The sequence below is a fragment of the Triturus cristatus genome, chromosome 1_2 (assembly GCF_964204655.1).
Source record: "Triturus cristatus chromosome 1_2, aTriCri1.1, whole genome shotgun sequence".
Classification (NCBI taxonomy): Eukaryota; Metazoa; Chordata; class Amphibia; order Caudata; family Salamandridae; genus Triturus; species Triturus cristatus.
In genome coordinates, this window is record NC_140580.1 from 636730426 (window position 1) to 636746097 (window position 15672).

A 15672-nucleotide genomic window follows, 5' to 3' on the forward strand; every position below is an offset into this window, starting at 1 on the left:
AGTAGCTGCCACATCCTTTGATACCTCATTAAACGACAAATTAAATAAACTAGAAAAACTAGAAAAGAAACTTATCAGGACTAGATTACACGGCCACCTATTAACTAAATATCTACAGGCAAACATTATTCCTGTTAGATAACAGATTAAAAACGAACCGGCCATATTCATTGATCTTCCTAAATTTCGTGAAAACTTTAGTTTCATTGCCAACAACTGCTCCAGGCACTGGATGGTGCTTGGAGTAGAGACAGCTTTGGAGTATAGCCAACAATTGACTAAAGAAATAGAAGATTTAAGGAAAGAGATCACTGATGATAGAGCTCTTACAAATTCCAAGGACGCTCTAGAAAGACTAGATAAGACAATTGGAGAATTCAATACCGTAACGCTAAACAGAAAGTTGGACAAAACTGGCCAAAGACATAAGAACCTATGATAAGAAAATAACGTATCCTTACATATCTGACGAATACTACGAACAAGATAATCAGGGTCAGTTTGTGAATAGAGGAAGACAAGGAGGCCGCAAATACAAAACCTTTTCTGAGTTATCATACTCCAGTGGACCTGACAGTGACTACAAACACGCTAGCTCCAACACAAACAGACAGCAACCCCAACCAGGCTCGAGTTATCAGGGTCCTAACTACTCAGAAGCAACATCTAGTGCTTTTTTAGGGGGCAGCAGATGGCCCACACATCGTGGGGGAGGACCACCACAGGGCTGGTCAGAGGACAGAGTCAGAACAGGGGGTGGAACAACAGAGGCATAAACAGAAACAGGAGAGGTGTGAAGTTTTACCCTCAGACACACGGAGAGATACAAACAAGTAGACAAACCTATCGATAGTGATCAATTTGGAATCTGATACCATCCCAGATCCAGATAACTTGGACACAAAGATACAAAGAGACTATGCGATGAGAATTGAGACTCTAGAACCTGTTACTAGTGACAACCTTCAGTCAGAAAGAGAAAATAACAACTATCATATAAGCAGAGTCACTGAATACTAGCCAGGGTGGTAGAATAGAAACAGCGAATTCCTTCCTGAGTGATGTAACTAATAATATGAATACACTGGGCACCAACACAGTGATTAATCTTTCAAGTTACAGTTTAACTTCCACTGAATTGTCAGTTTTGGATTCCTTTTGGAACCACAAAGAGGAGCTGAGCATAAGTTCCACACTCCACTCTTAAACAGTCTAAACAGATTGGTTTCAAATCTTACACATATTTTCTTATTATGCAGGCTACACACAACGTACCTTGTCTTGTCCTGAAGAAGACCCACGTTCGATGCTTAAAAATGTGCACATATTCACAATCGAAACGTCGACGCATACTTAGAAGCATCCAATTCCACTGTGACCTTTATAAATTGTTCAAAGAAAATTCTAGGTCCCTGTGAGAATATATATCTGTTTTGTACTCTGTACCCGAGTGTTATTTTCATTTATATATGTATCCGATGCAATTGTTTTGATGTATGTACGTTACACACGTTTTTTCACTTTGTCCCACACCCTTTCACTTGATATTATTGTGTGTATGACCCGTTTTTAATAATCAATCTTGCTTTTTTTGATTAAATAAATTACTGAATGACACAATTAATTTGTGCTATTTGCCCATAGCATGTGTTTAGACAGTTCTAACAGAAACATTTGGTGATATCCCAATGGCAAAAAGGGATAGTAAACTTTGAAGTTGTTTTGCTTGACAAAGTGTGTTGTGACAGAAGCACTGTTCGCTTCATGTGAGTGTTCCCAGGTTCTGCACTATACTGGGTAACCCCATTGATTGATACTGCCACCCAGTTCACAGCAATGAAGCAATCTGGGGGATGGTTATACCTACTCATGCTCCTCTAGTCAGCCATGGGCCTCCTAAAATGGAACCAAGAATCTTCCATCTATTGTACCATTCATATGCACAGATGCACCCTGCACATGCATACTTCACACACGCACTGCACAGCACTACATACTAACTTGATGTATGTCAAGGGTGAGTTAAACACACAGCAGCGAAACTTAACATGAGTGAACCTGTAGGCTTCACTTGAGTGACACACGTAAAAAGGCCAGTTCATTTCTACTGATCACTGCAGAGTATGCTGCCACCACGTGCTGCTTATCTCCTGGCAAAGGCAGTAGACTTTCACCACTATAAGGGATGTAATTTGGGCTTTCCACCCGGTCCAAAAAGACCTCAAACCATGAGACACAACAAAAAAAAAATGGCACTAGGGACCCAGACATCTTTCAAGCTAGGTCACTCAGGGCAAGAGTACCTATCCATCACCATGCAAGGAACTTTTCTGTCCCAACACTGTATCACATCATACCACTCCATTGAACACTAGAATATGTAACATCATGCAGAACATATTGTACTTTACCTCTCATTACACCACATCGAACCACACCATCTCTCAACCCATTATACATCACCAATACACTACCACATGACAATATACCACAGAATACATGATCAACCCACCAAATCTAACACAACAATACACTGCACTACCCCATATGACATCACACCACAGAGCATTACATAATTTCCACTTTAAAACCTACCTCCCTATAAAGCATTCACTGCGAAACTACACAAGAACAGTAGGTCACGACAACAGTCATGAAAATAACAAACTTCACAAGCTAATTTCAATCCCACCATGTCACACCGTGCTACACCCTAGTACATCTTCATCACATGACTACCTACCTTACTTTAAAGCAACACATAGCAGCACACTCAATCTCACCATACCACATCATTCCGCATCATACTTATCTTGTAACATATCACAGGAGACAACCCATCTTTCCCATCCCTTCCTCTGTCATCACACCATTTCATATGCCTTTACAACATGACCGCTGACACCCATTCCACAGCAACATTATAATGCTGATACCCCTCTAAATGAGTGGTCATAGAAGTAATCCCTTCTATGCCACACACAAAAGGCATAGGGACAAGATAGACAAGAAGCTGGGAACAGGACAAGGAAGATACCTAATTAAATTATTGTTTCTTATGAAACATTAAACGTTGGGGAGAGCATGGCCTCTACATGACCAAGGTAGTCCCTCAACAGTACTCCTGTCCTATCAGTGCTCAATCTGTTGCCTATGCATGAGCCGCACACTCACTGGAGTCCTTTTTAGGTCTCGCGAGCCAAAGGCTCGAAGAGACATTTTATATCTGGGCTTTTCAAAGTGCTGCCGTGGCCTAAAGCTACAGTGCACGTGAACGTGCACGCGCGCAGCGCCATGTGTCTTTCCTCCGTAGCGATCGTAATCACGATCACTTTCACTTTCGCGGGCTCCTCTGTTGCTGGCATTCCCCCCTCCCTTCTCGCCCAGCCCTTCTTGTCACCTCGGCTTGTTGATTACTTTCACTTTTGCGGCCGCTTTGATGTTTACCGCGATCACTTTCGCATGTAGTTCTTTCCCTCGTGTGCCTCTCCCCTCGTACCATGCTGCTCTTTCCTCATGTCTATCTCCCTCAGCACTCTGGTCACCCTAGCTCAGTGTCAGGCCACCCAGCGCATGACAAGGCAGTGACCGCAACTACGAAGGCAGACAAACCAGCCAGCAGATATGTGCTACGGACCAGTGCACTGCCACAGCTGCTGCCGTTCTGACGTCTAATGTGCAATCGAATGTTGAGCCGACTCCCTGGTGTGGCACCACATGCCCTGCGGCCAGCTGCAGCAGTGTGAAGGGGCATCTGCAGTGTACACAGGTGTGTTTCGTTCTTTTCTATTTTTATGCGTGTTGTTGCTTGTTTTATTTCCTTCAGGCATAAATTACGTTCCGATACAGGTTCGAGTGAGGGTCGCATATTCCGCCGGGCCATAGAAACAAAACTGTCTCTCAGTCGGTTCTAGAGGTGCACAGAGGCAGCCGCCCCACTCTCGCTTCTCACCCACGTGTTTATGCAGACCCGCCATTTAATAGCGTTAATTTCCTTCAAGTTAAAATGGCCTGACTGCAGAAAGGGAAGCAATTTGGCTGAGCGTTATCCGAGCATCAGCTGGATTGTTCTCTCCTCACCTCTGCAGAAAGGAGAGTGGTTAGGCCACCAAGCCTTGCACACAAATTAACCCAGGCTACCTGGCATCATTTGGGGACGATACAAAGGGCATTATTCCGACCGCTTTGAATAATTTAATCCGGCAGTTGAAAGCCACTCTCCCTAAAATTGTTACATTTTTTTTAAAGGATTAAGAGTTTTCCGCAAACCATTCGTGTGTAGAGGTTGTAACCCTGGTAAGTGTGCTGCAGCTGCCATTTCTTCCTGCTTGCGACCAAAAAACAAAACTTGTAACCCCAGCGTCCCGATTTCACAAAATTGTGTGATTCTCAGCAAATCAACATTTTGACTAAGCCTCTCTATTCCCTTCTCTGCCAGATTGATAGCACTAAGAAATGGACTGCATAGTTCTTGATTTGTAAAATAATTCAGTGCCAAAGTTCTTTTTTTTTTTCTGCTTGCCGCTCTTGCTGCCAAATGCTAGATACCAAGACTGCCTAGTCTTGAGTTCACCTCCTACCTCTTTATCGCCTCACCCTTCACACCCTTTCTCTTCATCTCACTGTTGGTTCTTTTCCGCCTCTCCTTTCTCCCTTTTTCACTGTTTATCTAATCTTTCGCCTCTTGTTCCTTTTCCGTTTTTTGCCTCTGGATCAGAGTCCGATTATTGCGGGAAAAGGCTCTGTCCTCCAAAATGAGTGCTGGTCCTACCACTGCAAGCAGATGCACAAATCTAAGCACCGTCTCGAAGCCTATTTGTGTCACTTTGTTAAAAAAAAACTGGTTACACTTTTCTAACACGTGATGTTTTTCCATTTTCACAAGAAACCACACACTACCCGGGGTGTGTATTTTAGACCTTCATGGGTGACAAGGTGTGTTAGATATGTTTTTTTCACTGTGGTGTATGTACAAAAAAATGCTCATTATTATGTTACATTATTTATTTTTACACAGGTTAGTCTATCTTGGGGAACATTTTAACGGCTCCATTCCTGAAATCCATCTTTACTACTTAAAATAACACTGCTTCATTTCTTAGCGACATTGCTGTTGGGAGGAGAATACGCAAACTTGTGTATACAGCACGGGTAGTAATCATTAGAGCGCAGTTGTACCGGTTCCTGAGGACCCAAACATGTGTTGCAAAAACGGGCACTGGGCGCTGTCTAATTTCATCGACAGCATCCCAAGTAGGGGCTGTGATTTAGTAGTTAAAGCATGTGATCTGAAGGTTTGGTATTCAGCATGTAATATGTGTGATCTTGGGAAACCTTGCGCTGGAGAGGACAAGTTGTAAATTGTTAGCGCTCAGATCGGCTCGAGTATGGAGCACGGGACACAAAAATGTTCCGCACGAATGATGTGTATTCATTTAGACAAGTTGGCGAAAGGTAGAAACCTTATGTGGAACATGTAGAATACATTTTACGTTTTCTCAAAAAGTAATATATTGCATATGGTGCTCATTTCCAAACGTGGTATGCTCGTTCCACAACAGCTCATATAACCGATTGCCTGTGTCAGTGTTTTATTTTGGGGCATAAAAACTTTTTTTTTGGTAAGAAGCAAAAATGTCATGTTTGCTGTATACCCAGGCCTTTTCTTGATTCTACCGCATGCTCCTTCCTTCCACCCCTACACTTCTGTCTTTGTCTTACTAACAGTTATTTTTCGATTCCTGCGTTCTCGCTGTTTTCCTGTGCTTCTCTTCCTCCGACTTTCTTCACTGTCTGCCTTTCTCAAGCCCGAAGTGAAAAATAAATTGGGTGCCTCTAAATTAATGTCTATGCTCAGCACCTGCAACTGCCTGCACAAGTTAACCACCGGACTGTGTGGGGTTTGTGTTCCTTTTTACAGTGCTGCTTTTGTAGAAGTTGTGTGATTCTGCCAGTTTTACAACTGCGATTGTGATCTGTTCCTAAACTGTAGCTAAAACCCGTTAGAGAACAGTCTGTCAGGTCCAGAGAGTTGCCAGATTCACAAAGCCATTCACGGTTGTAAGTTCAACCTAAATGTGTAATGACTTAATTAACGTGTGCAAGGGTAAGTGTCATTCCTCGGCCAGGATACCCAGCGAAGTTGGTGAACACTCGCAAACGTGAGAGTTTGAGAGTATTCATAAACATTTTTCCAATCAATTTCCCCCCCTAGAAAGAATCCGAGATTTACTCATCACCCCAAAACTCTGAAACCTCCACTAGCTCCCAGTTCAGAAGAGATGCCAGTTAAAGTTCCTCATGCACGCCTACAAATACTTAAACAGCCAAGGACCGTCCTACTTAAACCAGCAACTGAAATTCCATCAGCCCTCAAGACACCTGCGTTCCACCTCACTTGCCCTCGCCCCACGCATCCGACGCAGTGCGAGGCGCTCCTTCTCCTACATCTCCGCCAAGACCTGGAACGACCTGCCCCTCTACCCCCGGACTGCACCCACTCTGGAAGTCTTCTAGAAGAAACTCAAGACCTGGCTTTTTGACTAAGCTCCGGCAGTCTCAGCACCCAGATACCCCTAGGGGTGATAGTTGCGCTATTGATTGATTGACTCCTGTTGAGGGCAGGACTGAATCCCTTTACACAGTGGTAATGGAAAGGTAACATCCGCAGTTTGCGATGATTAAGGGCAGGGATCTTCAAACAGGGGGTTGGGCGATTGGGGGGGGGGAGCAGGCTCTAGCCAAAAAGAAGCATTATGCTGCTTCTCACACCACATGTTCTATGAAGAACGTCAATTGTGTATCCATCCTAAGCCTACTTCTTACCTTTTGACTTGCTAATGCATCACTTATGGCTGTACCATATGCTAGGAGTGAAAAGCGGGGTAGCGGGTCGTTTTCTTTTCTGGGTCCTTTTGAGCTACGTTCAGAGCCTTCCGTAAAAAGTACCTGGCTATTCTCTCAGCCCTGGGTACCTTGTTTTCTGCGGCCCATCTATCATGCCCTATTTTCTATCTTCTAGTGCCTGGACACCCTCCATGGAGCTGTTTCAACTCTAAAGATATGCCACATAATTACACTCTACTCAATGCAACATAAATACACTTCACATACCACTCAGTACCACATAATTACAAGCCAAATAATTACACTACTTAATGCAACATAAATACACTCCACATAATACCACTCAGTGCCACATAATTACACACCACATAATTATACTCTACTCAATGCAACATAAATACACTCCACATAATACCACTCAGTGCCAAATAATTATATGCTACATAATTACACTGCACTCAATGCAACATACACTCCAAATAATACCACTCAGTTCCACATAATTACACGCCACACAATTACACTCTACTGAATGCAACATACACTCCACATAATACAAATCAGTGCAACATAATTACACACCACATAATTACACTCTACTCAATACAACATAAATACACTCCACATAATACTACTCCGTACCACGTAATAACACACCACATAATTACACTCTACTCAATGCAATATAAATACACTCCACATAATACCACTCAGTACCACATAATTACACACCACGTAATTACACTCTACTAAATGCAACATAAGTGCACTCCACTTAATACCACTCAGTACCACATAATCAGACTAACAATTACTCTATTCAATGCAACATAAATACACTCCACATAATACCACTCAGTGCGACATAGTTACACGCAAATGCCTTTTATTTATGTTTTTAAAATCAACACATAAATAAAAGGCAATGTCATTTACAATGCCAAAACTTAAACTCTTGTAAATGCGAGACCTATTGCATTGCAAATGCTTGTTTTTACCTACATGCATACATCATAACATAAACTCAGCAGGGAAATACATTACTAGCAGGACAAATTCTTCATGGCTGATGAGGATTCTAATGTGTCTAAGGTCCAAGTAGTCTGAAACAAGTTAAATGTCAGCTGCACCTGGTGCTACTCGGCGCCCGCATGAAGTTACCAGAATCTCTTACAAATCATTGAATGAAGAGGACATATTTCACTGTATTCACTGTAACTCCGTGTCTATCATGGGAAAGATTCTTGAAATTAGCCTTGATCCCTCTCTTGCTAATTCCTGGAACGGATGCTTCCTTGGATGGCTAAAACTGTGAAACTGCTACAACTTGATGAACTGAACATCATCACATTGGTGAAGGTTTTTTTTAAAGGCAGGCGTAAAACTCCACAAACGTAGGATTTGTTTTCAGAACAATCCAACCAATCTCATTTTAGTGCAAACATTTTCCTATAAAAACCTTAGAAGGGTAATGTGATACGCAGGTGAAGTTTGGCATACTCCACTATTTTGGAGCTTTACAAAGTACAGATGTTATTTACTTTGCTGGTTAAAATATAATTTCACACATCCTTATGTACGAACGGTTAAGCGTCTTTTTCAATCTAGCTTCCCAAAATAATTCTCATCTTTCTGCCAGTCAAGAAAACAGCTGCCTCAGGCATCTTATTTCTAACATTGGACTGCAGCAATACTTACTATCTAGGTTCTTCGTAGAGATACATTTAGGCCTGGGTGAAATTAAACTCACTGTAGCAAAATTCATTACGTGAGTGGTGGGGTATCCCGCATCTATTGTAACCTGATGAACAATGCCCCAGATGCCTTTGGCCCACTAAGACGAAAGTGGTAGACCTGAGTTGGGCCCTTGGAGGACGAAGAATGGCTACTCGCCTGTATGGCTTCCCGCAAGATTGCTGTGTCATCCCGACAACGTCCAACTAAAATACTTCCACTGCACCTACACTCTTGGTCGTAATGGGCCTTGATCTTGATGCCACATCTCACCAGAACTAACAATTCTGTGCTAGCTCCCTGTGGAAAAGAGATGTGACGGCTAAATACATGTTCTTTATCCTTGTTAATCTGCAATGTTTGCCTTGAAAAGATTGTCTCAATATTAGGATCCTAAATTCTTAAAATTGACACCTCCTTGTTCAAATCTGGATCATGCTGCAAGCACGGTAGGCCATAAGTATATCTGAAACTCTTATTACCCTTTATGAGGTACTGAAGAGCTTTGTGGGTGTATAGATACCAACTCTAGTTATTAGGCTATAGAAATGGGTTATAGTTGTGTCTGTGTTCATAATGTGTCATGCATTTTGCAATATGCATCACGCATACTTTTCTTGAGCAATTATTTATATAAAGATGTTAAAATTGTGTGTGACCGTGGAAGCATTTATGCAAGAATGTAGATATCACCTGCCAATAATGGTGCCATTGAAGTACTATCTTCAGTCATTCCAGAAGTGACCAAATTACAGCCCCGGGGGCAGTGCCAAGCCTCCAGGAGATCCCTTGAGATCTGATTGAGTGGGACCAGTTAAACAATCCATACACGCCCTGGCTATTTTGCATCTTTATTACAAAATCTCACTACTTACGGAACCTCAAAAATGCACTAATCTCTCGCACATCCCCCAACAGCAATGTTACATGCAGCTTCTAGCCTGATTTCATTCACCAATGGCATGACCACATTGCCTCACTTTTGAAGTCATAAAACGACAGCAAGTAGCAGCCTGATGTGCTTTCAAAACAGCATACATCACGTTCACGATTCTACCATTCAACTTTCACCAAATATCTGTAATGTTCTCTAATAATATCTCAAGGTAAAAAGGATCTGTTCTAAATCATCTTTCCAAATAGACTCAATTCTTTTCAGGAAAAGGTCCACTCTATCAAGGTATTTCTCCAACAATGGACCTAGGAATTGTAATGACTTACTAAATGATTTCAAATATGCCAGGTCTTTTTTTCGATTGTTAAATACAAAGTGACAAGAGCACATGATACCCAAACATCTGGGAGACTGAATTCTACTCAGCCTCTCATTCGATCACCAATTGATTAACCTCAACATCTCTACATGTGCAGCCCTTCTTGGCAATGCCACAACCCAAAACCTCCATATACTCTGCTGGTTAACTCTTCTTTTGGCAGCTTCCATCACAGTCCCTGCAAATAATAAAACCCCATTTTCTAGGTGATCATAAAATTAAAGTTGATGTTATAAAGAGCATAATCATTAATCAGAGTGCACTCATCTGCATACACTTCAGTTTTGAAGAGTAACACGTTGTATCCCTGTTTGTTGTCATATCCTATATGAATATATATTCCTTAACTAACACATCTGCTAATGATCCACTATATTGTGCACATTCCCACACTTCAACTTTTTTTTCAGTACATTTGCTTGATCATCACGTATTACGTGCTCTGCTGTTCTGTGAGATGGAGTCTGTGCTATATAGATCTGTACAAATAAATAAAGGAAGTTGGCAGCCCCGCAAACCTACTTAATTTGGATATTATGTGCCACATGCAAACTGCACATTTACACTTGGGTACGCTTTATGGTAATGAAACCCAAGTCTATCTCTGAAGAAAGCTTTCAAATGAACCTCAAGAGCTACATTAATAAATAATTCAGCACCTGTGCAAATGCACATGCAGCCGTTTATCCTGTAGAAGACATTTTCCCATAGGCAGGGGAGCATAGGAGAAATGCAACCTCACGTGTGGGGTTCCCCTTTTGAATGGGTTTATGATCCAATAAAAAAAGGAGACTCCATGTGCACATGTTACCAAACAATGCACGTAGGGAAAAAGATCTTGGTAGAATGCCCAGGATGTGACTGCTTATGAGTTGAAACATATTTACCACATCCAGGCTACACTTTTGGGAGGTGCAGCTCCATCTGGAGTCCTTCAGGTTGTGGAAGGAGACACATGACCCCCAGCTCCCTTCAAAGGTAGCCTGGGCTACTTCTGCACAGACAAATACAATGCCACAGGAGCCACGATATCATTAAACCCTGAATCCCTCAGAAGGATAGGTGCAATCTCAAATTGAACCCTAATGTGTTGGATGTACAGGTACACACAAACATGAAGTGGTGGGTATCCCCTGCTTCATGCCTTTGTGCTGTGTACTATTTAGCACACGTGATAACTTGTCAGTTACAGTGTGCACGGGGCAATGAGCAGACGTGTGAATACAACTCTAGATTTTGCATGTGTGAACCATGGCTTTACTATTCTGCCCAAGATCCAAAGACACAAGAAGAAAAGACATGTGGACCATGTACCTTCAGGGAAAAGCCTCAGCCATATAGACTCTTCCAAGAGGATTATGTGATGGTCATTAAGCTAAGTTTTGTCTCATGTGCTAGCATAAAGTGGCAGTGGCGGCTCCTCGAGGGAGTGCTGCAGGAGTGGGGCGGGGCAGGGATGGGGCAGGGTGAGGGGTAGTAAACTCCGACCCACGGCCGAACGGAGGTAGGTGAGTAAATAAATAACTAAAACAAATTATCTTGACAGCACCACTAATTACTAATGACATTGTTCAATAAATACATGTGTAAAACAATGAAGATATATAAATACATATCAAGAAACTCCATCTCGGTTCTCATCTACCATCAATGGTCGTTCTTTTTCTCCAGGACAACTCGGTGCTATGCTCGCTCAACTACAAATTAGACATAACAAAACAGAACTAGCTGATTACTATATATTTTATGACTATTTAGGATGCTATTAAAGGATATGATAAGATATTAGAATGCTACATCTTAATTGCAGAGTTGAGAATGTCATGAGGAAAGAGGAACTGAGTATGGGAGGATTTCTTAATTACTAGTTCAGTGCATTGTTTCAAAGAAATATACTGTTTTGATTGTCCTAGGCTTCTTCAAATAACTTTGTCCCTTGATGTCCAACCAAAGGTTCCCTTTCAACAACTAGATAGTCTTTTGGATGTTTTAATCATCTCTGATTAATCAAAACTTATTTGGGTTGCAGGTGTGCCACGCAAATTTGGAAGGGCAGCCATTTTACTCCAAGAAGGACAAGCCCCTGTGCAAGAAGCATGCACACGCGATCAACGTTTAAGAGCCAACTGAATACTTGTGGAATCTGATATGAAGAACGACTGAGAAACAGCAAAAAGAAAAGGATGGGATTACAGATATTAATTTCATAGGAAGAGAATGAAGCAAACAGTTTGATCATATGATTGTATTCTTGTTCTATTCTTGCAAGCAATACATGCCAGCTCTTAATGAAAAGCACTCTGAAAATGATCAAGTTGAAAAAATTGAGCTTTATCTCTGTGTGTCATACAGGATTGAGAACAGGTGCGATACCATTTGATCTACGGATCAAACCAATACATGTTCTGAAAGATTCATCATAAGAGCCTTGTCTGCATTACTATTTACAGTAATGAGACATACTGTTTAGTACTTGGTAGAATATATACAATGTGCCAAAATACTTTCTAGAGGTTTTTAGGTGTGTGAAAGATAGTTGTTTAGAGCTAGTAAATCGTGATTTTGTTTATATGAAAAGCTGTCCCACTATTTAGGGTGGGGTTTTGCATTTCTCAACATTACCCCTCAGAATTGTAAGGAAGCAACATTTTCCTACTCAAAAAATACTAGAATCAGGTGAAAGATGCAGTGCCAGCAGAGAAGGAGTTGTCATATTATGCAAAATTTAGCACTTGGCACTCTGGGCCACCCGAGGGCTGCCTAATAGAGTAGTTCTACAATTGAAAACAAGTCCAACCACATATTGTGTATATCCTTTAACCAACACTGTGAAATTGGGTAAAATAATTTCACTTTGGGAAATCATTGCAACTTGTCCGCAAAAGTGACTATGTAGCATGGATTATCATCCTAATCATCTGAAAGTTAGTCCTTAGTTTCTTGTCCAATATTTTTATGACTGGTGGCAAAGAGTCCTGAAAGATTGTGCACAATGCCTTATGTTTACTCCTTTCTCTGAGACTTGTTGGCCAATTCTTTTTTGATAATTTTCTTGTTGTGTCAATTATTTTTACAGTCTGTCGATGTCCAGTTCCACAGATAGCAAAAAGAATACATTTTAGTTTAATTTTTGTTTTTAATGTGAGCCTTTCATTGCCTAGCTCTAATTCCTCCTGAGATTTGAAAGGTAAAAAGATGTTGTGACAATCGTTTGGGACATTACACACAAAACAGACCTGACAAGTTCCCCATAGATTAAAATTCTGATGTATGTTAAATTTATTAAAGTGTAGTATATGGATGTTTACCCAAACAATTGTTTCGAACACATTCAAAGTAGTCATATTTTAGTGCTGCTGCAGTTATTTGCGATTCTTAGAAACTGAAATAACAATGAAAAGATTGAAAAACATTACTTGTATAGTGAACACTCCTATGAGTCCCGTGCTTTTTAGTCCATTTTTTGTCACCAGTGGTTGACAGCCCAAACTATAACAAATAACATTTGTTGTAAATACGTTTACTATTGCTCTCATCTGGGAAAAACATTTTAAGAGCATCCCTTTAAGGCTAGGTTCCATGAACTTTCTTATACAACTATTGATTGGATACTCAGCATATCTAAAGATGTATCGTTGTGCCATAGAAGTATGATATAAGTATTTCATAGACCTAGATCGACCGATTTGAAACAATAGTTCTGAGGGTAGTCCTGCGATTACACATAGCTTTATAACACTGGCAACTATATTGTGCTTTTAATCGCGCTAGCAAATCTGAACACTAGATTTTGTATTATGAAATACAGAAACTATTTATTATAGTGAAATTGTTCCATATTTTTAAATAACAGAGGTAATTTATGAGTTTATAGCTAATTAGCTAGAAATAGTTTTCATACTTTGTCGTTTTATCACTTGAGGTTTTATTTCTTTTTATTTTACGTGAATGCTAGTGTAACTTGATTTTGTTATTGAAAACGCTATAAGCATTTGGGCTGTAGGGCCTAGAATATATTGCATGTAATATTTTCAATGATGTGATATGGTTTTCATGTAGGTTTATTTTTTGAGTCATTTCTGAAATGTAGTGAATTTTCTTGCCATGCTCAAAAGATATATTAAGAATGAGGAGTCAGGGTTAAGACTTACTGGCATTTCTGTTGGATGCCATAAATTGTCAAACAATGTCTTTATCAACATTAGAAGGCAATGGTGGCTCTCCCAAAATATATTGTTACATTTACCTTTATGTACCCTCTGAAGAAAAATGCATTTTATTGTCAATGCAAACTACAACCCACCAAAAGGTAGTTGAAAATGTTTCTCAGAAGTGTGCAGTGCATTAATATGTATATACACCTAAGTTTTAATAGTGCACACCCAGCATCTCCACCTTCAACTGTTACTTGCCTCTTGCTTTGGAATAGGATAAACTCCAAAACAAGTATATTTTTATGTACTGTTACCACCTATTGGTTACTCTTTACATATATTGGAGACTAGTTGGGCAGGTTCTTCAAAGTTACAGTGAATTTGTAAATGAATTCTGTGAAGTTCAAGCAGTGGTGTCATTGTTTCGCTCAATATTTCTGCAACCCACTGATGATTCTACAACAGAAACATTCCAAGATCTTAAACAACTTTCTCTCTCTGACATGGAAGTAAATTGAATCATTCCTGGCCTTTGCCATACCATGGTAAGCAATTTTCTAGCTGCCAAAAATAGGAACTACACAAAAATTTAAAATGGAAGACCATTTTCTCTCCTTAATCCTTACTTTGTGGAAAGCAATAGAGAAATGCTAAGAAAGTGGTACCTTGGGTCAAATTTTTGTTGAAGGTCAGAGTGGGCATATGTGGATCAAACACCAGTTTTGTTACGTGCACTGGTGATGAGCACCCGATGCTAGGGAGGTTTCTGCTGAGAGGGGCCCTATAATACCGTTGACATGTTTTAACACTACTGCTGCTGTTATTTAAAACTGACCCATATTCACTAATCTCTGGTAGCGTTTTCCAGTCTGTGGTATCACACAGGCTGAGATCTAACTGTCATCCTCTTTGGAGGAAGAACATACTAGCAATCTTGTTCCTTTTTGCATTTAGTTCCTAAACAAGTACAGCTTAATAGCCTCTGTGGAAAAGATTAATAAATTGAGGTAATGTTTGACACTGAATAGAAGATCTTAATTGTCCTGTTTAACTCTCCTCACCTGCATGATCTTTTAGTTGGGAAAGTGAAAGGGTCATCCTGTTTCAGCTTGTGAATGCTGATAGCCCACTTCTTCATCAAAGCGCAACAACTGCAACACATTTTCTGACCCATCCAAGTGATACACCTGAAATTGCCAAAGAATATGTATGTACATCATAATCTTCTAAACTGTGCCATGTCGGGGAGATGCTCCACTTTCTTTGTGACTCTGTATAAAAAAAGAACATTATTCAGGTATGGGACCTTTGCCATGTGGTCGTTCATTCCAAAGCATGGATCACATTTAAAATCATGGTGAAAAGTAATTTGTTAAATGTTATCGTACATATATGTAATCCCCCTATTTTAAAATGGCTGGCAAAGGCCACAAAATGCAAAGGATTGGCACTTACTGAATGGACTCCATATTGACCAGTTGGGTGTGTTTCTAAGTGCTGAAACTAGGCATATCAGTCATCCTTATATAATAGACTAAAGCTTAATTTTTCTCCTGCTTCATATGTCACCTGTTTCAGAGACGTTGAATAATATCCAAGGTGTACCGCTGCGTCATCTATCGGGCTGATGAAGTGTTTTTCTTTATTGAGGTCTCTGGTGCTGA

At 40.5% G+C, this 15672-nt stretch overlaps 1 protein-coding gene across 18 annotated transcripts in view; it reads left to right on the plus strand.

Annotated features, from left to right (window-relative positions):
- LDB3 (LIM domain binding 3) overlaps nucleotides 1-15318 on the plus strand; it is a 530539-nt gene extending 515221 nt beyond the window's left edge. For all 18 annotated transcript variants that reach the window (XM_085607354.1, XM_085607410.1, XM_085607474.1 and 15 more), the window contains one exon: nucleotides 11884-15318. In XM_085607354.1, coding sequence (XP_085463480.1) covers nucleotides 11884-11973 — 90 coding nt within the window. In that variant the 3' untranslated portion in view covers nucleotides 11974-15318. The remainder of the gene's footprint in view (nucleotides 1-11883) is intronic.
- The last annotated feature ends 354 nt before the right edge of the window (nucleotides 15319-15672 follow it).